Source organism: Lytechinus variegatus, chromosome 10, assembly GCF_018143015.1.
Source record: "Lytechinus variegatus isolate NC3 chromosome 10, Lvar_3.0, whole genome shotgun sequence".
Classification (NCBI taxonomy): domain Eukaryota; kingdom Metazoa; phylum Echinodermata; class Echinoidea; order Temnopleuroida; family Toxopneustidae; genus Lytechinus; species Lytechinus variegatus.
The window spans coordinates 3,997,257-4,020,999 of record NC_054749.1 but is presented as its reverse complement, the minus strand read 5'-3'; the positions used below and the strand labels follow the sequence as shown (position 1 = coordinate 4,020,999).

The 23,743-nt window shown below is 35.4% G+C and overlaps 1 protein-coding gene across 14 annotated transcripts in view; it reads left to right on the top strand.

Moving 5' to 3' along the window:
* Positions 1-9,216, top strand: part of LOC121422447 (LLGL scribble cell polarity complex component 2-like) — an 84,316-nt gene extending 75,100 nt beyond the window's left edge. For 7 of the 14 annotated variants that reach the window (XM_041617494.1, XM_041617499.1, XM_041617495.1 and 4 more), the window contains 2 exons: positions 224-285; positions 5,942-9,216. In XM_041617494.1, coding sequence (XP_041473428.1) covers positions 224-285; positions 5,942-5,995 — 116 coding nt within the window. In that variant the 3' untranslated portion in view covers positions 5,996-9,216. The remainder of the gene's footprint in view (positions 1-223; positions 286-5,941) is intronic. The other 7 variants (XM_041617506.1, XM_041617504.1, XM_041617501.1 and 4 more) reach the window with 1 other exon arrangement.
* The last annotated feature ends 14,527 nt before the right edge of the window (positions 9,217-23,743 follow it).

The window sequence follows — 23,743 nt, the reverse complement described above, 5'->3', positions numbered from 1 at the left end:
TCTTGAAAAAAAAGACACTCCTTTTCTCATAGGTCTTAATTGAAAATAATTGATGAAATTTCTCAGATCATCTCTTTATTGGAAAAAAGGGCTGTAGGTTTAAATCAGTTGCTAACCCCCCTCCCCCAAAAAAAATATATGGTGTCTCTTTGCTTGCCTAAGTCTTTATTTTGATGCCATGTTATCCCAACTTTGCATTTTGTTGTGTCCTGTCGTTGAGCAGCCGTTCCCGAAGAGGATGTCACGATTAAAGAGCCCTCGCTTGCTGAAAATGGAGAAATTGAGGTCAGAAAAGTGTGACGTTGCTCCGTTTTGTGACCTGCATCCAACCTTCCCCTTCCTCTGTTTCTGTGATATCATCTAATAATGATAGCATCTTAAAAAACTGTGTTCCATTGGTAGACCAGTTATGTTCTTGTTTTTGTTTGTTATTTGTTTGTTTTGAAGAAAAAAATATACTAATATGCATTTGCCCATAGAGTGCCAGTAGTGTTATCTTATATTACATGTTTCATGACCACTGTTTATATAAACGACGGGGAAAATACTGTTTTTGATGGTTTAATTTTGCATTGCATGATTGCGAAAATACAAGTAAACTTGAAAGGGACGGTCCAGGCTGAAAATATTTATATCTTAATATATAGAGTAGAATTCACGGAGCAAAATGCCAAAAATTTCATCAAAATCGGATAACGAATAATAAAGTTATTGCAGTTTAAAGTTTAACAATATTTTGTGAAAGCAGTCATGAATATTCATTAGGTGGGCTGATGATGCCACATCTCCACTTTCCGTTTTTTTTTATGTTATTACATAAAATCCTAATTTTTTCATTATTTCATATTTGTGTGAATAATGTGTCTCCCTTATAATGAAATAAGTTGCAGCAATAGATATCTAATGCACTAAATCAGTTGTCAATCTAATTTTTCTAGTTCTTGGAGGAAAAAAAATGAATAAACCTAATTCCATATAATAAAATACAAAAGAACAAGTGGGAATGTGACATCATCAGCCCACCTTATGAATATTCATGACGACTGTTTTCACAAAATATTGCTAAACTTTGAAATTCAATTACTTTGTTATTTGTTATCGGATTTTGATGAAATTTTTGGCATTTTGCTCAGTGAATTCTACTCTATTTATTAAGCTATAAATACTTTCAGCCGGGACCATCCCTTTAAATTGATATTCATGTTCATTGCACTTCCAACAGAAAACATGAAAACAATGATGATAATAATAATAACGGCATGTTTACTTAGGGTAGCCATTTCAGTTCCGAAAATTGTTCTCTCAGCGGGCCCTGCTATTATTATTACCCCGGCTTTGGCACGGCTACCTTATGTATGATGGCATACATGATATATAATCATACAAAGTTACAAACAATAGGAATTTAGATTCCATATCTATTTTCCCCCGTGATTGAAAATGAATATTCAAATCATATACATTATCAATATTTGTGGACTGCTCAAAAGTAAAGTAGTATTTGCCTATGGAGACAGTGAAGGTACAAAAAAGAACATAAAGCAGTACTAGAGTAAAATGTTGAGAAATATAGACTTTCAAGTCAATTGATGAAAGAGCATATGTTCTATCAAGGACCAATTTTTAGCGATAGCCAGTAGATTTAGCCTCCACTCAATTTATGGAATACAATGTTTTCCATAAATTCTGTCAAAATGTATATGCATTAAAGAGTGGTTTGTCCCTTTATACCAACTTGTATGTAAGAGTCAGAATATTTGTAATCATGTATTTATTGTTGCACTCTCAAAGATCGCATACCTGAATGTTTTAGCTAATCTATGCCTGATTACGTAGGCTATATGGCAAGACATTTTCCATTTTTTATGATATCAACAATTGCCTCTTGTTAACCAGACAGTATGATTTCTCATTTATAAAGAATTTTTATTCTTGATATTTTGTGTTGGTAACAAGATGCAATTATTGATATGAAGTATGGAATGCTTGATGGGAAGAAATAGGATTAAAGAGAAAACAGCTTGCTACACTTACATGACATTGACTTGTGGTGAACAAAACGTCCAGGTTCCCGTCTTAAGAAGAGATTATGATTGATCTGATCAACCGCAACTATGGAAAGCCAGCAACACCCACATCTAAAATGCACGTTTCTAGATATGATCTGTGCTCATACATTCATTTTTTTTCTTGGCAATGCAGTGTGCTTTCCCTTTGTTGCAAAAGGCATTAAGCAAATTTCATGTCGAAAAAATCATAACATTGATGGATTTCCATAAGTTGATCAGATCAATCGTAACCCTAGTTTGTAAGGCAGGGCACAGGTGTGTCTGTTTTTCCATTGGGCGACCATTCTTAAAGGACAAGTCCACCGTAACAAAAATTTTGTTTGAATAAAACAAGAAAAATCCAACAAGCATAAATTTCATCAAAATAGGATGTAAAATAAGAAATCTATGACATTTTAAAGTTTCGCTTAATTTCACAAAACAGTTATATGCACATCCCGGTCAGTATGCAAATGAGGGAACTGATGACATCACTCACTATTTTATTGTATGAAATATTCTAATTTTCTCATTGTCCTTTGGAACAAAGCTTTATTTCCCCCTGAACAATTATTTAACATTTTATACTTTCAGTCAAGTTGGATATTATTGTCAAATCTGTAAAAACTGAAATATCGTATAATTCAAACAATAAGAAACAAAAGAAATACTAGTAGTGGGTGAGGGGCATCATTGATTCTCTCATGTGCATGTGACTAAATACTCTCATGTGCATATAACTGTTTTGTGAAAAATAAGTGAAACTTTAAAATGTCATAACTTTCTTATTTTACACCCGATTTTGATGAAATTTTCAGCATTATGCTTGTCTGTTTTTTCTCTATTGATTCAAATCAACATTTTTCTGAGGTGGACTTGACCTTTAACTTCTGTAGAGGTAATAGATAAACCTTTTAACTTGAATAAATTATGCATCTACCTCTTGCCTGTGACTGCAAATGTGCTACTAGTAATCCAAAGTGTGTCAAGCAGTTGATAAAACCCACCATGCAAAATACCCTAACCTACATCCTACTAATGAATTTATTTTCCTCTTACCCACACAACAGTGAATTACACAATAAGTTGAAAATGGATTAGTAAGCATAGATACATTGATAAATAGATATTTTGCAAAGAGAAAATTACAAATATTACAAGTATGCCATGGATTCAATTCTAGATGGAATGGATTCTACCTTTCAATCATTTTAGCTATCTTTAATAGAAATTAGTCAAAAGGTTTCTTAGAATTGAAATTGTGGGGATGGGGATGCTGTGCATTTTTATAAAAGTTTTATTTGAGATTATCTAATCATTGAATTCTAAATTTGCAGCATTCATATGTACTACATAGGACTAATTCATAATACTAGATATTTGATTTCTTCAATGATTATAAAACAAAATATTGTAATTTTTGTTAAGAATTAATTGACATGTAGTTATTCCATTAAGGCATGTTATACTTTTCACAAGAAGCTCTTTTAAATGGAATGAGTTTTTCTCGGAAGATCTGAGAGTTTCTAAATTTCTGTATGAAAAAAAACTTCCATTGCCATGAGCTATTGTGTGAAAATAACATTCATTCTTTATTGATAGAATTGGAATGATAAAATTAACATTAGCTGGGCTGATTATCATCAAGCTTTTTATCAACTATTTTAAGCTACTGATATCCCGTGATTGATTGAGAGCAAATTCTGCATGCTTATATTTTTAATAACAAGTTTTAAGAAACAAGGACTAGGGTTCTTTTCTTACCCCCCCCCCCAGTTGAATGAAAAACCAACATGTGTGCCTACATGTAAATTGCGCCGTAGAAAATGTATCTGTAGGTTCTAGCTTATAAAACATAAACATGTAGTTGAATTGCAACAGAAATATATTGGCATTTCAATAAAATGAGTGCATTCAATCCCAATATGGGGGAGCTAGGAGCCTTTCCTCAGCTCCTCCTAGTTTAATGAATACTAATATGTGTGGACTATTGCATCTACAGGCCCTATATTATAGAAAAAAAACTGAACTTGTAGTAGAATTGATGCAGAAATATATTGGCCTATCGATAAAATACATGTATGTACATTTGGCCCCTATATGCTAGAACTGACCAAAATGATTTGTCTTCGCTTTTTGTTTTGAAAAGATATACACTCTAAATTTCAAGGATTTGAAACTAATTCAAAATGGCTGTGAATATTGACCATTCAATTTTGTTATCTATTTTTTTAATCTCAAGGATTAACTATTAAATCTCAAATGATTTAGACTAAAATATATTAGCTTGACTTATAAATCGCAAGGTTTAAGGCTCTGAAATTATCATGGATGGAGAAAAGCTTATGATGTGAATTAAATGATGGAGAAAAATGGGCTTGGACATGCAAAAGGGTTGATTATTCTTGATTACAAGCATTGCCAATTTGCTATCTTATTTTTCTCTCTTGATAGTCCGTGAAAATAACCATTTGACTGGTTTAGGAGACAAGTTTTCATCAATCAGGTTTACATCCATGGTCACTGCACATCACTTTCATGAGTCATTATCTGTGTTTAACACATAGGCCCGTATTCTGAAGTCAGCTTTGACTTTAAGCCATGGTCTAATAAAGATTTTTTTTTAAATTATATAAAAATGTCAAATTCTGTTTGCATTTTATATTTGATATGGTTACAGTGATAGTTTTCCCATGCTTTCATAGTGGAGGAAAGTATTTATTCCAAGACAGTTCATGAATTGATCATCAAATATGCTTAAAAATTGAACCCGTATTTCAAGAAAGTAGTGCCACAATTGGCTTTCCATAGTTAAGCACGACTTTAGACCAGGGTTTAAATGTAACCACACACTCAGAACATGGGCTGTAGACACTATCACAATCATTTGATTAGTGTACGATATGATGCACAGCCATTAACATTTTCCATGCCATACATCTTCTGCAAAGGAATTTGAAAAGTAAAGAAAATAGGAATATGTGAATTACCATTTATGCAGTCAATAACCCATTTTCAAATTTAATATTTTTTTTAAACATTTGATTATATTTTATTTCTCAATGATTTTGATGATAAAACTTGTTGGGTAATTGAAAAAAAATCAGGTTACTGTAATTATCGCAAAGTAATATTTATTGATTTTTTTAATGCAATGTTGTGATGACTTGCTTTTATTTCTCAAATTGGTAGTAATAAAGTGTTCTTGTTTGACTGTTACTAATTTGTTGATATGTCATCTGGAAGTTACATATGTTGACTGAAGCATTCAAGAGTGGATCCAGGATTTTCTGAAGGGAAGACATTTTGTCCCAAATATTTGACCAGAAAAGTGAAATGAAAATGAAAAGTTGGTCTTTAATTCTTGAAATAAGTATTGAAAATTGCTGACATTTTATGGTGTGAAAATGTGCTGGAATACTGACCTTAATTGAAAAATTAGTAACCTACTTGAAATGATAGCTCTTGAATTGTGATGAGAAGCAGTATCATATCCACATCATTTAGTAATAGATACCACTGTATTTGTGATTAAAGTAAATAGTATTGTCATGTCTACTCCATGATTTTTATTGCAAAAGTTCATTCATATTATCATTACACTTTATCGAAGAAATTGAGTGCCAAAATCATAGCCACATAGATATACAAAAATTGAGATGTCCTAAATTGTATAATTGGCCTTTTTAATTTTTACATTCTTAGGATATATTCTACAAATGATCTATATGATTATTACAAAAAGAAATGTGTATGTTTATTCTCCTTTGTATTTAGGATGTATTGAAATTAGAAATGCAAAAGAAAGACTGATTTGGGGAATGGATAAGATTTTATCGGCATGCATGAAGCAATTAAATGGACTCTTTTTTGTGATTTTATCTTTGCTACAGACTAATGAAGTGAATGGGGAGCCGCAGCTTGAGAAATTGCAGATTGAGGAGTAACGTTGATTGACCGAAGCAAGCGCCACGATCGAGAAGGGGTTATTCCATGTGCCACACGATATATCTCCATGGTGATCACGAAGCAAGGCAGAGCGTGAAATGTGTGTTAGTCAAGACATAGCGTGCAAACTTTCAAAGAAACGATTCAAACCGTTTTGTGGTGTATTTCTCTATATCGCTTCCTCTCTATTTTTAACAGACAACTTGCAGATTTTGTTTCAATGCTCAATTTTCCAATGAAATGAACTTGTAGTCTAGGCAAATGCTAGGAGTTGACTGTCAATAAAAAAAAATTAAAAATACTTGCTTTTTTCAGATTGAATGTGTGGAGATATGAAGAACTGCAACTGAGAATATACCCCTTTCTGCTCAAAAGTATTTCAATATAAATGTGATGATTTGATTCTTGATGGGACCAATTTTGATTCTTTATTTTGGTGTGTAAATTTCTTTTGATAACTTAACCATGCTTAGGCTGCCAGTACAAGTAGGTCAGTACGTATTTGAAACTATTCCAGTGCTATACATATAAAGCTACATGTATATGCTTGAAATCTTGAAATGGAGTTGGTAAAACTTGATGTGGAATGGGGTATTAATGAATTTGCCAGATTGTTGCAGTTGGTATCAAAGTGGTTGTAAAAAACTGATTGACCCTAGTAATATCTACATCAATGATGAAAATGGATTATTTCAAACTCATGGGGAGAGTTTCATGAAAAGTTTTGTCAGTGGTTTTCATTGATAGATGTTATAAGCTACTGAAATCCTTGCCTCTGATTGGCTTAGAGCAAATTAAATGGTTTAGGTCACTGACAAGATGATTCACGTGAAAGGACCAATTTCTCTATGTTTATATGAGGGAGAGATGCCACATGGAACTGATGATAATGTGTTTGTGAACCAGTCTGAACATTGATTGTAATTTAGATATTAACAAGCGTTAACAGATCAGCTTAATTACATGTCGTCAGCCGTGGGATGTCTGGTTAATGCAAAGATTTTTACATGTAGTAAATTGTGGCATTTTCAAGAACTAAAGATCATGACAGATGCTATGATTAACCACGTTATGATACGATGCCGTACATTCATAATTATCACTCGCATTCCGCTTTAATGTCCATTTAGAAAATTTATCTTGCTTTTCAAGCATAAACACATCATGAAAATGAACATTAAATAAATCATGTGCATTCCGAACTGAGTTCACAGGTCAATTGTAATCAGACGTGTTCGAGATGTTTTTTAAGATTTTACAAAAGTTAAATACAAACCAACTGTTGTATCTTAGTTAATTTTGCAGCTTTTCTGTTATCTTTCCATTGGTGTGGTGTAAACTGTATACAAATTTAAATGACTGCCTTTTGACAAGAGACGGAGCCCCATATGTTTTTTTTACTTACCGGTAATTGACAAGAGATTAATCAACATCTTTAATTAGGGTAAAAAATATTCTCTTTGCTCTAAACTAACTTCAACAGAGTGAACATTTAATGATAAACATTTTCAACAAATCATTGATTTTTATGTCGAAAGTTTGTGCAAATAAACGACTGGTATTTAGAATTCAAGATGTAATATCAGTAAACAATTTGATGGATTAAAAACATTTGGATTTAAGAAAGTAGGATTCGTTTTATGATCATCAATGCAATCCTTTTGTTGCTCATGAATGCAAAATTTACTGTAACGTCGTCAGTACTCGCATTGTAGTTTGTTGTATTATGCGGCATGTATGAAACTTCAGTACCTGTGAAAAAGTACTTTAACTTGTAGTACTAGTTTTGTTTGTAACTTGGGGTTATGTAGAAACCTCTAACATTGTCCAAAGAATACTGTAGTAGAATAAGTGGCATAGACCATTCCTAACTTGACAAATCTTTTTTTTTAATTCTTTACAAGCATTGTGATGTTGAGGTTTTCCGATTTGTTAATGTGTGGATTTGATGTGATGAAAAGCAGTGTTAGGTATTGCTATGAAAGACGGCAGTCCGTATTTAGTGAATATTGCTAAACTTTGACCAATGAAATTAATGACACAGGTGTTTGTATATTGATGTGTTATGCCTTAAAAGGAATGAACGTCTTGTTGTTGTATAGGTAATGAGAGGTAAATTTGAAATTGGGACTTTGAATGAAAATTTCTAGTTTTTTTTTCTGATCGAACTGCGTCTTCTTTTTTCTACTCCGCCTGTGCCATTTCTGCAATGTGCAGTGCAGGCAGAGTAACATATCTATGAATGTCATTTGACGTAACAATTTGCTGGTTTGATGCAATTATGTATTTGTAGTAAATGGTAGTATTTTGATGGAAAATGGTGTTTGATAAATTGTGAGACCATGTCGGAAAATGTTAACAATTGTACATCTAGTTGATTGTGATCAAAATTTCTTTCTATAAATGAAGTATCGGCTTTGATATTGTGTAAAATTTCATAATTGTGTAATATGTGTATAAAACAAAGGTTGTACTATTTTTTCCTCTTCCTGTTTTGTGACTGTTGTTTTTGCTATGCTTTGTTATGTCGGTCGAATACTCAGTGATTGTTTGTATGTGGTGATGTAATGCATTATGACGCCAGATAAGAGTAAGAATTTAAAATCGGCTTCTTGTTTTGTTGGCTGTTTCTGCCAATGACAGGTCTGACAGACTACTTGCTATGAGTGCATATTTTCTTCTAAAGGAGTGTGCATTATTGCTTCTTTGGTATTTAAAGTGCATCTCTGCTTAAAAATGATAAACTTTTTTTTAGAACTCTAGATGTATTCATTTCCACATATCATGTGGGTATATTGTACATTGTTTATTGCTTTTGCATCCCATGTAATGGTTAAATGTGAAAAATATGCTATCAAATTATAATTATGTATCTTATGATTTGTGTTGTTGGAAATCAGTTTTATGCTGCTTGTAATATTTTCTTTTATTTTATTCCTGCTGTATTTTGAGTATAGTGATGTAAGTAGTACAAGCGGTCTTGTCATTTTATCTTTTCATGGGGAATAAAAATGAATTGCAGACCAGTTGCCAACAAGGATACTTAAACTTTGTAATTCATTTATTGGTTTCTTGACAAATGTGCTAGATATTTTTTGCAAATTTATTCAAAAAAAAAGTAGTCATGACATTCCTTCTATCTTTGTATTTTCTCCTTTTTTTGAAAAATATTTGTTCGTTTGTAAAATTGTGCCAGAATAATAAACATTGTGTGAATGTAAAGGAAGTTTTGTTGTGTTCCTCATTTCATGGTTTCCTATTTGTTGAGTAAGCAGCACAAAATTACAAGGTAAATTTCCGCAGTTTGCAATCGCACAAAAGTGAATTTCAGCGCTAAATGGATTTATTGGGATTGTGGATCCAATAACCATGTACCTTTAAAGCAAAGAAAGGACACAGACATGATGCCTGGCGTGAATCCAGGATTTTATAGGGGGGGGGGTGCATTTTGTCCAAATTTTGTCCCAAACAAGCCTCCCCCAAAAAGGGTCATTACTCAATAATGAAGGATGTTTGGTGACTTTGGTCTCCAGAAAAATATTGGCAAGTATTTTTGATTCTCTGTTTTCTTGAATATTCGTTGTAATTTTAAGGGGTGCCCCTGCATCTGCACCCCCCATGATTCTGTGCCTTGATACTTACAATGAATTATAGTTTGTGGAAACTTGCACTGGCAGATCCCTTTTTTTGCTTGTCAATTTTTTCCTTGGTAGGGGGGGGGTGTGCCCCCCCCCTTCGAAAAATCCTGGAACCTTGGTTACGATAATCTTGAGGAGGGTGATAGAGAGAGAATGAGAAAAGGAGAGAGAGAGAGACAGAGGAGAGAAGGGGGAGGGGAGACGGAAGGAGGATTACTCGCGAGAGAGAGAGGGTGAAATTGTGAAGAGGAGTGAATAAGGAAGAGGGGAAAAATTAGCAAATTTATATGGTTTTTAATGATGAAAGCATAAAGTTCTGGTAAAAAAGAATTCTTGATTTTGATGGATAACATTATGGACACAGTTACCATGGTATACGGTGATCTTGTATCGCCAAGGTAGCTTACATCCATTTTGGCCCACAACTACACACTTTCCAATAATTAATCCAGTCTAAGTCGTTTGACATAGCACCTTTTCCTTTTGGTTACAAAGTGCTGCATACAATACTGAACCACTGTTGTTTCTTTCCCTATTTGACATTTAAAAAAAGGATAAATCAGAGGGTTCTGTTATATGGACCTTCACATTCATTACCAAAAGCGGATCTAGAGGGGGGGTTGCAACCCCCCCCCCATAAAAAAAAATACCGGGGACCATTTTTTTTAATCTTATCTTTTTTTTTTAACTTGTAATTTTATTTTATTCTATTTCTATGTATTTATTTCATTTATTATTTCTTTTTAGGCTAACAGTGCTTATTCCAAGGTCCCCAATTCTTTGTATCTGTGTTGTTAACTGGCCTTACATTGCAGGAAAATGCAACTTAATTTTACAAATTTTCAGGAAAATGCAACTTAATTTTACAAATTTTCATGGGGGTTAATTTGGCAACGACCTTTATACCAAAAATAGTGGTGTTTTAGATGCAAGAAAACGCCATTTTCACACAGATTTTCAAAAATTTTCCCTACTGTGGGAGGGAGGACATCCCACACCCTCCCCCCACGCTCGCTCCGCTTGCTTGGACTCGGTCGCTACGCTCCCTCGCATACCACCCCAACCCCCCTTTATAAAAAGCTGGATCCGCCCCTGATTACTGAATATGGATTTGCCTACCAATTAGTCCTGAAAAGGTATTTCCCTTCAAGTTTAAAACTATCATTCAATTGCCAATTTTTAGAAATTCCTCCCAAAACAGTGATGTAATGAGCAAAAAATGTTGGGAAGACCAGACATGATGTATGAGGCAAAATGTCTACATGACTGAGCAATTGAAGCAAGCGAGCAAATTGTTTTTGCCTTTTTTATACAAAAATAGAATTTGTGATAAATTGTGACGTGATATTCTTAAAAAACATATTTTATGTCAGTATTTCCCAATTTTTCTCCTCGTTTTCTAGGCAAGAAACTATGGAAGTGGGGGGGGGGTATGTGCTGGAGTTGAGACCCCGATTTTCAATCTAAATCTGTTCCAGAGCATCACCAATTTAGAAAACCAAAGAAATTCAATTTTTTCCTGTTTCAAAGACCCTCGATTAAAAAAAAAAAATTCCACTGCCTGTAGCAAATCGCCATTGATTGCGCTTTGTGTAGCGATTCGGAGACTGCTGATTGGTTCTTTGTGCAGGAACGTCATGACCAATTTCATGCATATTCATAAAACACTCCAAAATATGTTCTAGAGCAGTTCTGGAGAACCCCATTTTAAGACCAACGTTTTGTTCCAGAGCCCCCTATTTTCATTTATGGTGTGGCATATAGGTGTTGTTATAACTCGAGTACCCCCCCACATGATGACACTTTGGGGGTCCATTGCCCCACCCCCCTTCCTCATCTGTATGCCAATTGTTCATCAGATTCTTCAGTTTCAGTTGGAAGCCACACAAAAATGCCCTCTTCATAAATAGCCTGACTGCTTCACACTTTTTTTTATATATGTATTACGCCTGATGGATTTTTTTTCTTCTCAAATCAATTTATCTTCGCCTTCGTCTTGACGATATTCATGAAGTAACTGTTTAGCGCCATCTTTCATCAAGAAAATTCGACTTATCGGCTGCTAATGCTTGTTTCTCGGAACTTCTGCGGGCTCCTGCTTCTTCGTCTTCTTCCCTGGCCCCGCCCCGCGGCCCGCTCGCTTCAGTTCGGTAAACAATCACAATAAGACCTTGGGTTGAGCGAGAAGAGTGCATGCCCGCTGCAGACGACCGAATCGAAAGTGAATTTATCGGAGAGGATTTACGACATCGCACCGCGCCAGCCCGCCTACCCACGTAAATGTCGTCAGCTACACACACGAAGAACAGCATGGATGTTTTGGAAGTAAGTCTTGATCTTGAAATGTTTGATTAATGAATGAATAAATCTGAAGAACAATTATCGGCTTGCAAAGGCGGAGTTTTGCTATACAGTATTCCTCTAATTTATAGTCTTGGGAAGTTGTGATAGGTAAGCACGTTTAGAATTTCTAGAGGTGCAGGGGGCCGGGGGCGCAGGTGGAAGAATCTATGCATGTTTGAGAGTGATATTTGGGTCCGTCTATATACACAAAAGTAGTATAATGATACATTGTGGCTGCTCATTCGTCCTCGCACATAATGCATAAAATCAATTATCTGTACGTGTGGTTGTAATTTGAAAGAGCTCTCTTTATTTGACCCACATAAAGAGTACATTGTAATTCATCAAGACAGATAATTCGAAATCTAAGGATTCTAACAATATTACATTTTTATTTACATCTATCAGTGACAGTTTCAAAGTTAAGATTTCATTTTTGTTTTTCGCTCACTCTTCAAAACCTTTTAATTTAAAGCAGAAAGAGGCATTGTGATTGTCATTATTGTCATGAGTTGAATTAATGTCATACAGGGTCCACACAATATACGTGAACGGGTGTTTTTATTTTTTCTTATGTTTTTTTCAGAGGTTTTTAATACTTTTAGTTTGATTTGATCATGTTCTGACATTTGTTGGGCCTATAACGTTGGTTTCCTATAAAGTTGGTTTCCTTTGAATACTGTGACTGTATAGCAAGTATATTTACTTTGAACTATCCACAAATATAACATTAAGTGAAAGAATAGATTTGTAATTATTCCTTTTTTATGTTTATTATTAAAATCCATATGTATTTACATGACTCCATATGGGTCATGTAATTAGATATTCTAATGGCAATGTTAATATTACTGATAAATGATGAATTTTCTGAATTCCAATTCGATAATTCTTTACAACCCAGATGAAGGATGCATGTAAGAACGACAAATTTATATCGTAAATTTTGATTATGCCCCTCAAGAGAGCAGTGTTGGCTCAGTCGGTAACGCGTCTGCCCGTCGAACCAAAGATCGTGGGTTCGAGTCCACCCCGGGCGGATGACTGAAGCCAGTGCGTTGTGTGTAAACGTCTCTCCCATGTTTCATAGGCTATGTTACAATGGAAAACACTCCATCACTCGGATAGGACGTTAAATGGAGGCCCCGTGTAGAGGAGAGTCACCACCTTTGCACGTTAAGAACCCACTGCACTATTCGTATCAGAGTAGGGGGAAACCCCGGTGTAGTGGTCCACCTGCATTCCCCCAATCAGTTATATCGGGAGGAGAGACCTGCGGGTCATAGTGATTCAGTTCGCTTTTCGCCTCCCAGGCACAGGTGACGCCAAACAAATAATAGTAACAAAGGAGGGGGGGCACGGGTTGGATGTGCCCTCCTGGATCCACCCGTGACAACTATCCAAACAGGGGCAGCACCATGGGGGTGGGGGGGATAAAGCAACTGTAAACTATGATAAAGTTAAATGAAGCCTACATGCAGGAAAAGAGAAGAAGCAAGACTGCAAAAAGTATGTTTAACTGTATATCTTGCCACTGTCAAATACCTAGCTTGGTAATGCCTGTGGAAGTATACATCCCAAACTAATTTAATAATGATAATAAACATAATGCAGCTTTGATATTAATATATTCAGCTGCACTTGTTCAGAGCTCTTTTTACTCATTTCAATGTGCACACAGCAATTTTCTCAATTAAAGAGATATGTTTTTAATTTTGATTTGAAGATAGTCAGTGATGGAAAGCTTCCTATGTCAACTGACAGGCTGTTGTATAGTTTGGGAGCAGCAAGTGGAAATGCACAATCACCAAGTGTGACTTTTGTTTCATGAAAGGGGATCTGGAACAATAATCAATCAGTGGAACTTTGCAGGCTTCGACTATGTGATTGGGTTTGGAGTTTAAGTAAACTCAACTGAACTTGCAATGTACAGTAAATGCCATTCTTCTACATTTTGATAATTGAGGCCTGGATAATGCCTGTCAAGTAGAAGTGTTTGTACAGAATAGAAATTGCATGATAAATTTTGAAAACAACATCTGGGCCTTTTTCATGGATGTATGCAACAGGGGGGCAGTGCCCCCCCCCCCCTCCCCAAAATTGTAAAAACTTACATTTGTTTTACTGAAAATTATCACAAAACTCAACAAAAGTATGCAAGAAATCCTTCAATTCCGCTTTAAAAACATTGGGCATAAGTGCCCCAATGGCAAGCTTGGTCGCTTCGCTTTCGAATTTTTGAAAAATTTATGCGTGCTGCCCCCCACCGAAAAATTTCTGTGTACAGCCATGGCCTATTTAGAATAATTCTGGATATGTAAACTTGAATTGAAAATTTTATATGCCAAATATAGGGTTTTAAATAATACTAAAGAAGGTTTTGTGTTGTTTCTGTGCAAAATTTCCAATTGTTATATAGTTGGTTAGATGAGTTGTAACACTGAAAATTTGTTTATTCAACCAACTTGAAAAAAAAAGTCCACAAGAGATGTAGTGGATAAAGCTACTGTGTATACATGTATGGAGATGAGCTACAAGAAAACTCTTTCAAAGTATCAGAAAATATAAATAGCATGTATACATGCATGCATCTCCTTTTATCCTTAATTAAACCCTATTTAGGATTAAAGGGTCAAGGATACATGTTAATCTTAAGGCTGGAGATACAGGATTAAGTTCTTAAGCTTAAAATAGTTACAAGTTAAGTTGTGTGTGTGTGGGGGGGGTGGGGATGAAGACCCATAGAGCATGAAATGCTTGACCCTTTTTTTCCATCAACTCAGAGTTGCCAAGTAGTACGGATTTTCTGTATTTAGTACTGAAAAATAAGAAGAATACTGATGGTTTCATGCAAAATACAGATTTCTCAAGTTTCAGTTTTATGTGTTGTCTTATGGTATTTCATTGAAAATACTGATGTCATCATCAAAATACTGATTTTCAGCTTTAAAAATACTATATGTTCTTTTTCAGGTTGGCAGCTCTGTCAACTTCATGGTCCATAGTAGCTCCATGGTCCAATGAAAGTTTACAGGAATTTAGTAATCACTACTTTTTAAACATTCAGTGTTGAACTCATCAATGCTTTTTAAATTAATAGGAAATGCATTTCCTATTCACTCCCTTTTAAACATTCAATGATGAAATGATTGATTGAACTCATTAATGATTTTGAACTTATTCGCAAATGCCCTATTTGTGTTGCAAATTGCAAAAGCCCATTAATATAAAACATTACCTCCTTGCTATCTTATGGCCACCCTGCACCTTACGACTGTTCGCGATCCAGTTTTGGAACAAATCACATTTTGCTAATTTTCTGAAAATTTGAATGGAAAATATGTTATTTGAGGTTAAAATTAATTGAAAGAATGCTAATATAACCATTTTGAAAGATTGCAAGCCTTCATTTTGGAGTCAAAGGCCAAATTAGCTTCAAATCATAGCCAATTGTAAGACTGCAATAACATCATTGACTAGATATTAAATTCGCTTTTATTCTAAAACGGATGATAGCATAGTCACAGATTTGATTATAGGTATTCGTGCGATGATTTAGAACATTACACAGTAAGATACTCCATGTTTCAATATTAGCATCAGATTCTACTACATTTTATTCTGAAATCGGGTCGCAGACCCATTGTAAGGTGTGTGGTCGGCTTTAGTAATAACAGTATGTACATCAGGGTCTCAATGGTAGTATTGATAGTTCAAATTATGCGAATATAATTTCGGTTGTGATTCCGAAGACACAGAAATGGCTCTTTTATCTTTAGAGTTCGAAGGAAGCACATTCTCATTAGAACTAGACTACATTAGAACGAGAGTTCTATCTCTTGTTTGATTACTAAATAGCACTGCGGATAGGCGAATGTCTCTTGCCAGCTGTCTCTGGGTTGTCTGCTTGTGTATCAACCATAATACAGGAAATCTTATATCAATGGGATTTAGGTTTGAGCTGGGTCATGAGGTTGAGTGAGTAACCAAGTCGGGATTTGCCACTTCAGTATCACTATAGTAAATGTAAGACTAACCACATTAGGATGTGAAGCATACAGTAATCGTCAAAAGATGTATTGTTAAAATTTCCCAGTGGTAATATTAGAGTGGGTGTTTTGTAATGGAGATTGAAGCTGGAAAATGTAACCAGGTGGATGTTTCATAAAGCTGCTCGTAAGTTAAGAGCAACTTTAAGAACAACTGGTGATCCTTGAATTCTTCTGATGGTAAATGATATTCACCATTAAATGTTCATTGGTGATTATACAGCGCATAAGAAAGGATCACCAGTCATTCTTAAAGTCGCTCTTAACTTACGAATAGCTTTATGAAATGGCCCCCCGGGAGCAGTACTACACAACATTGGCATAAAATTATCTCTTTTCTAGTATCTATTCAAATGGAAAACGATGGGATGTAGTTTGTCTTATTCAATTTTTCATAGAAATGTATTATTCCTCATGATTCATTAAAGTTTTTAGATTTTTTTTTATTTGAGAGGATATCTAGTAGGCAGATGCAGACTCAGAACATACCTGTAGATCAATATTAAAAAAACCCCACTTTATTAAATTTTCTTAGTTTTTCATTGTATGTGTGATTTTTTTATGGGGGGGCGGCAGAGGTGTTAGATGCTTATATTTATAGCTTGTGTCGCCCCCAAACTCTGGAATAGCTGACCCTAGTCTGCTTGGCAAACCCTTCACATATAAAATACAACAGATTTTCCATTGCCAGTTCACTTTCATCAATGAAACTTTCTAATACCCCAGTTGTTACAAGAAGAAGAATGCATATGCCTACTGTACAATTATTTACTCTACTTCAATTCCAACCTCAGTCACGCTGTTTTTGTATTTCTTTCACACTTGAGTAGTTCACATTTATCAACCAGATTATCTCCGTATTTACAACCCCAGTACAGAAAGTACATCTCTCAACGAATCCTTAAGAAATAACGGGGGTGAGATCCCTGAATATTTCCAGGATTTACATGGTAGCCTTGTTTGCAGAACACTTGTGGAAAGTACACACTGATAGAAGTGACTCCTGGTGCTGCTGAAAGCAGTGTCGACCTACCAGCGTGAGGACCTTACTGAGACTTCAGCAGCACTTGAAAGCACTCAACACAGTACTAACCAGTTACATTTCCCTGATTTTAAATCAGAGGTGGCACTTAGAATAGATACATGTAGTATACTGGTGGGGGTGGGCGGGGCAAGCTGATATAAAGGTGTGACAACAATTAAGAAAAAAAAGAAATAATAGGGGATGAATAAGTAGTTCTACTTCCCAAATCACAACCATATCTTGTCAATATTCTTCTTTTTAATACTTCTTTAAATTTTTCTTTCTAATTTTTCTCCTTTCTGCTCTTTTAGATTTTGTCACATTACCAAATACTTCTGCGATTAGATAGCACCCCAGCCCCCCCCCACACCTTCTATTTCACTCTCCTTATAATGACATTTACCAAACCAATTCCCTTTCAGTGTGTGTCTCTCCATCAGTCAGTTTATAATTTCCTTTTCATAAGTTTCATTGTCCCTGATTTCTGTTGCTGGATGATCCTAAATGCTTCAGAATTCAGATTTATGTTTTGACTTTAATTATTTATTTAAAATTTTCTTTCATATTTTTCTGTTTTCTTGACTACAGAGCCAAGGGATTGTGATCTCAGAGGCACAGCACACAAGTAAGTCCTGTCAAATTATATTTTCATATTCGTAGTCTCACCCTCAAAGATACAGAATATGGTTCTAAATATTACGATTAAGCATGCAGTGTGTAACATGAGTGGTGGAAAACATGTTTAAGAAGCTGCTATGTTTCATGTTCTGAGAGCGTAATTGATTTCGGATATCGATTTCAAATTCGGCTTTGAAAGGTTTTGACCTTCAATTTCAAAGGTATTTTGGTTGAGTTTGGTATGAAATAATATTTTTGTGTACCATATTACTGTAACATGATAACACCTAAACCACAAAACCCAATTTCTGTCAAGTGAGGAATTTATAAACTTGCATGCTTTGAACATGAATAAAGAAGACCATTTTAAACAAAATGAAGGTATTGAGCGGATTTGTGCCGATGCTGACCAATAGATTATTTATTGATTAAAAGATGGGCCTACGTGTCATGGTGATTCATTATAATTAATCTTGGAATTTCAATACACATTGTGTGTGTGTGTGTGTGGGGGGGTAAAATTATTTTGAATTTCATCAAATTGTATCCTTATTTTCTGACAAATAACATATATGGAATTATTCTTAATATATTTGGTAATGCCAACAAGCTTTCAAGTGGCATATGAAAAGAAAGATTAGCCATTGGTGCATTGGACCATTTTCTCACACTCACCCATCAGAAGTAAATGGGTTTTATATTACTATTCCCCGAGGGTCGGATGAAAGTGAGTGAAAGCTAATAGAAGTGAATAACCCTGAATTCATTGATTCCTTCCAATGGACTGGTCTGTCCAAAGAGATGGACCCTGTTCACAAGAACTTTTCTGGACCGCTCCAGTCTCGAGAAGTCCTGGGTGATTAAATGCGCGGATTGAACCAGGACCCTGTTGCATAGAAGTTACTAATAACTTTTCCATCCAATGGAACCCTCCCAGAAATCCTTGATTCTGATTGGATGATGAGCATTGTTACCATGGTAGTTACCATTGGAGGGCAAAGTTACCATAACAGTAACTTTTATGCAACGGGCCGCTGGAGGCAACTTTAAGCAATATCATCATCTGTACTGATCTTGAAGAGTGGAGACCAATCTCTAAATACCAAGGATTAAGAATCAATCTAGATATCTAATATTGGATTATTTTAATCTTAAAGATTAACTTTTTAATTCGAAGAGATCTAGATTTAAATGTTTTAGCATATTTAGATCCACAAGGCCTATGTAATATGCAGCTGGCCACTATGCATAGGAGATTTGGATTATTTTCAATCTTTAGAAGTTAGTATTTAGAGTGTACCTTGAGATGTTGTCTTCTGAATCGCTCTGTGGACTTGTCCAAGTATAACTGAGAATTGGCACCTTTCAGCAAACATTTTCTTACAGAGATATCATTCTGTTTTGGCATCCATGCTCATAGCATTGCTCAAATATAATATGGAAGGGATGGGGGGGGCGGGTTATTGTCTTCTTGAAGAAATTCTTTTTCCCATTGATTCTAATTCACCAAATTACAGGGCTTCGATGCAATTTGTTCAAACATGCAGTTTGATTTTGATGGCATGTACAATGGAGACCCTGATCACGCGTCTGTCAGTGCAATTGGAAATCATGTACATGTACAGCAATTTGATATCAAACGTGATGTTAAGAAATTGAGTTTGTTGTTCATTCCTGGGGCTATTTGATGGAAGCGAGAGAAAGTTTCTTTTCAAAGCTGGCAAACTGTTGGCTTCTTCTGCACGTCTCGTCTCACTCGGGGCATGAACCTTATTTCTTGCTATGGATGCAATAGTGGGCTATTGATGCTAGGATTTGGTTTTGAATTGAGGAATGAAAAAGCTTTTGTCAGAAAAGGTGGGTCCACACTCACTTGTATTGTTGCGGTGACTTAAGGCCATTTTGCGTTTACTGAAAGAAAATAGAAGTGTCGCACAATCTTTTCTTTCTTGGGATATATTTTGGAGATGAATTCAAAGGTAATGAAGCCTGAATATGTTGTGAAAATGATTTGAAAGAAAAAAAAAAGAAATGAGATAGGAAAGGAAAATTGTGTATAACTGGAAACTTTAAGGTATAGAAGTAAATGACTGGTTTTGAAGTATGAATTCAAGAAAATACTATTTCTTGTTCAAAAACTTTAAGAAATGAAGTATACCTTTTCGAAGTGATTAACTATAGTAAATGACAGTCCGTAAGCCATTAACATCAGATATTGCATGGTAAAAAGGTGTTGAAATTTATTTCCATATTTGGCTATCCTACCAAAGCAGAATCAAATGCTCTTCTTCTAGCATGTTTTTCAACTTTAAAGGAAAATGAAACTTTAGAACAATAAAGTTTGTGTGAAAACAGAAAAATCAAAGAAACAGATCAACGAAAGTTTGAGAAAAATCGGACAAATAATGAGAAAGTTATGAGCATTTGAATATTGCGATCACTAATGCTACATGGAGATCCTCATATTGGCAATGTGACAAAGATGTGTGATGTCACTTGTGATCAACTCCCCCAATTTATAAGTATATATTTCACTTAACCTGCCTCTTATCACATCTATCAGTAGATCATGTGTTCTTTCTACAGGAGTGCATGTAATATCGATTTTTAAAGAACACGTCATGGATAAAGAGCTTGTATGACCATAAGAACAAGCAGAAAGATAAATTTTGGGGGTGTTATAGTCCATCAAAGGGAAAGTTGTTCACATGTGACATCACACATCCTCGTCACATTGCCAATGGGAGGATCTCCATAGCATAAAGTGATTGCAATATTCAAATGCTCATAACTTTCTCATTATTTGTCTGATTTTTCTCAAACTTTCGTTGATCTGTTTCTTTGATTTTTCTGTTTTCACACAAACTATATTGTTCTAAAGTTTCATTCTCCTTTAAAGTTGAAAAACATGCTAGAAGAAGAGAATTTGATTCTGCTTTGGTAGGATAGCCAAATAAGGAAATAAATTTCAACACCTTTTTACCATGCAATATCTGATATTAATGGCTTAAGGACTGTCATTTACTATAGTTATATTTCTCAAACTTTCTTTATTCTTATTCTTGTTCTAAAGGTTTCATTCCCCTTTAAGATAGCTAGTTCAAGGTCTCACTCCTTTATATGAGTATTGATTACCCACTCAACGTGAACAATTATCTGCCTTTTATGTTTCATAGGGTAGTCAGACTGAAGTTGTTTAAAACCAGAATTAATTATGAAGATTTTCAATGTAAGCATTTACAATAAGCAGTCGGCACTTGATCATGAGCTCATGCATGAACTGCTATATTTATTAAAAGTCATAGGGGGGCAAGGGGATTGACAGGGGTGGAGGAATGTATTACTGTCTGTAGGAAGGTACATGTACAGGAGTGTGTAAGGGGGGAGGTGGATGTTAAATGAATAATGGATTGGAATATAAAGGAATTGGTAAGGGCATGGTAGGGTCCATGGTAAGGGTCATAAAATGGGTTGGGAGGCACATGACCAATACTGCACATGACTGAAGAACTTGGTGTTAAAAAGGGTGGGGGAATAGATTCGAAAGTGGGCCTATGGGAGTAGTGTGTAAAAATGCTGTAATCAAATGTAATTCTATAAATCTTGTTTTGGGGTATCAATAGCAAATGGTATTGGTGAAATTGTGATTAGTTTATCCTTTCTCTGAAGGTAGCAATATCATTTTAAGACCAAATATTAGTGAGAGGGGGGGGGGGGGTGTGGCTGATGTTTTGTTTATGCCTTGCCCTTGTTCAGAAAATTGAGTCTTAAGAGGAGTAGCCACAATCTGAATACTTCCAAATCCTCTTGAAGGGTATTTGAGTTCACCTTTCCCATTTGACTCGACACCACAACTATCTTTCTCTCTTAAAACTTAATTGGGGTGGAATACGTTTCAGGAAGGGAAACGCTAAGTGGGGAAAAGATCTAATAGCCCTTAGCCACTCCAGTGATCATTGAAATCGTACAAGTGGCTGGCCCCCTGTGATTATTTTCAGGTATTGTTGTGTGACAAATGAGATGGGGGTTCTGTATAGGAATGGAATGGTGGAAGAAACGGCTCTTGAAATTGAAAGGGGAAAGAAGTTTTGTGAAAGTGTATATATCATTTTATATGTACCCTAATCATCACCTCTTTTATAGGCATTGCATATAAAGCCAGTCTTCAAGCACTTGAGCGCTTCCTTTAGAGCTTGCTTTAAAATAATTATCACCTGAGAGCCAGAAGGCTGTTTCTGTCAGAATCTATAAAATAGCACTGGTCAATGCCCTTCTGGCTTTTTTTTGGCAGGAGTTTCTGCATTTTATTAATAAATCAGTGATAAATTAACATGTTCACATAATTCCAAACTTTAAATGAATACCATTTAAATGTGACAATTGAAGAGATACATTGTAAATAATACAGAAAAGACTGGTAATTAAATCATACCTAAGCATGTGATATAGTGAGTTTGGTAAAATACAAGGGCGAGCTATTATAAGAAAAGAGGTGCTTGAAGCGATAGCAGCTTTATGAAAAAGAGCTTGAAATTTTGTCTTTTTTGTGTGTCAAAGTTCTATGTCAGCGACATAAATATTGACACATGTATTTTATAATTTATTGTGATTTTTTTTCTTCAGACAATTAACAAAATGAATCATGAATTTGCCATTTTATCTTCAAGGGAATTAATGTTCGGTTTTGAAAGATGTGAAAACCTAAGTTCCATTTTTCTTTGTGGAAAGTAATCACTGACTTTACTTCATCTAGTGTGATACAGGTAGTCTACATGGTCTTCAACTTTGGAAACAATTCATATTGTTTGAGTTGTAATGCAGTAATTGCAATGTTACCTCAGTTTTCAAGAGTTTTAAAATCATGTCAGGAAGGGTCTTTGCAGACATGTTTGTTGGGCGGGACATAGTCTATAAAAGTAAAGGCAGAATTCCCCTCTTCAAGGAGGGGATCATGAATTGTTCAGATTTGCTCCCAAAGTTTGGGTTTTGTCTTAACATGGAGAGAAAGATTCCTTCATGGTTCTGTGTCATGTATATTGTCCCGACTCCTAAGCACATCAAAATTATTCAAAAACTTCTGAAAGTGTGATATTTGATTGGCTGATAGCAAAGTTTTATGAATATTTTGCATTAGTTCTTGATGAAATGAGCCCTGATTTGTCAGAATCTGAATTACAATGGGAGTTTGCTTTGGAGTCAGAATATAACTACTTATATGCCGTATTTATAAAATAGGTGCATTATTTCAAGCATCGCGATTGGCCAATACGCGTCACATGACATCCAACTTTTTTGGTGCACTGCACAGTGGTGCAAAAGGTGCGCAACGAAAATTGACACTGCACGCTCAATCAAACCAGTGCGGTAGAAGAATTTGTTTCTGTGTTGCTATTTTATAAAACAAATAATGCACTTGCTCTGTCGTGCGTAAAAGCAAATGCAGAGAAAGCTCGGTTTCTACAGATGGTGCGCACTGGGCACTCGCCCCCAGCGGTTCATGCACAGTGCGGCACCTATCTAAAAAACTGCATGTTCTGCATTTCCACTAACGCACTCGGCTGCATGCATTTGTATAATTTTTTTTTTCTCGAGTGGAAGGTTTAAAGTGATGCTCAAATTAGTGCTGAGTCAAAGCTATGATTTCCAATCGTGATGTCTGATCTCTAAATCCCGGTGGATATCGGATGTGCAAGATCTGGAAATGGAGCCAGACAAACTTACAAGTTTAACAGGCTGCCAATTGATTGATGTTTCGTTACTGAACTCTCTATGGGAACTTGAGACTTCCAGCGTCTTGCATTTTTTTTTTGCTTGTATGCCTGTCAGCCTGATCTAGTAATTTTGTTCTCAATGTGAGGGAATGAAGAACTGAATTCTTTGGATCGGTTTGGAGAAGCTTTGGGAAAAAAGTTTTTAAAGTTGGTTAAATTCTAAGAATTTGATACTGTGGCTGGTGAATGGTATGAATTTTGTGAACGCACTAACCCCCCCCCCCCCGTCCCAAAATGTGAACCCGGGGAGGCCAGTCAAAGATATTGCTGTATACATGCGTGGCTCCAAAAATGCGTTTAAAGG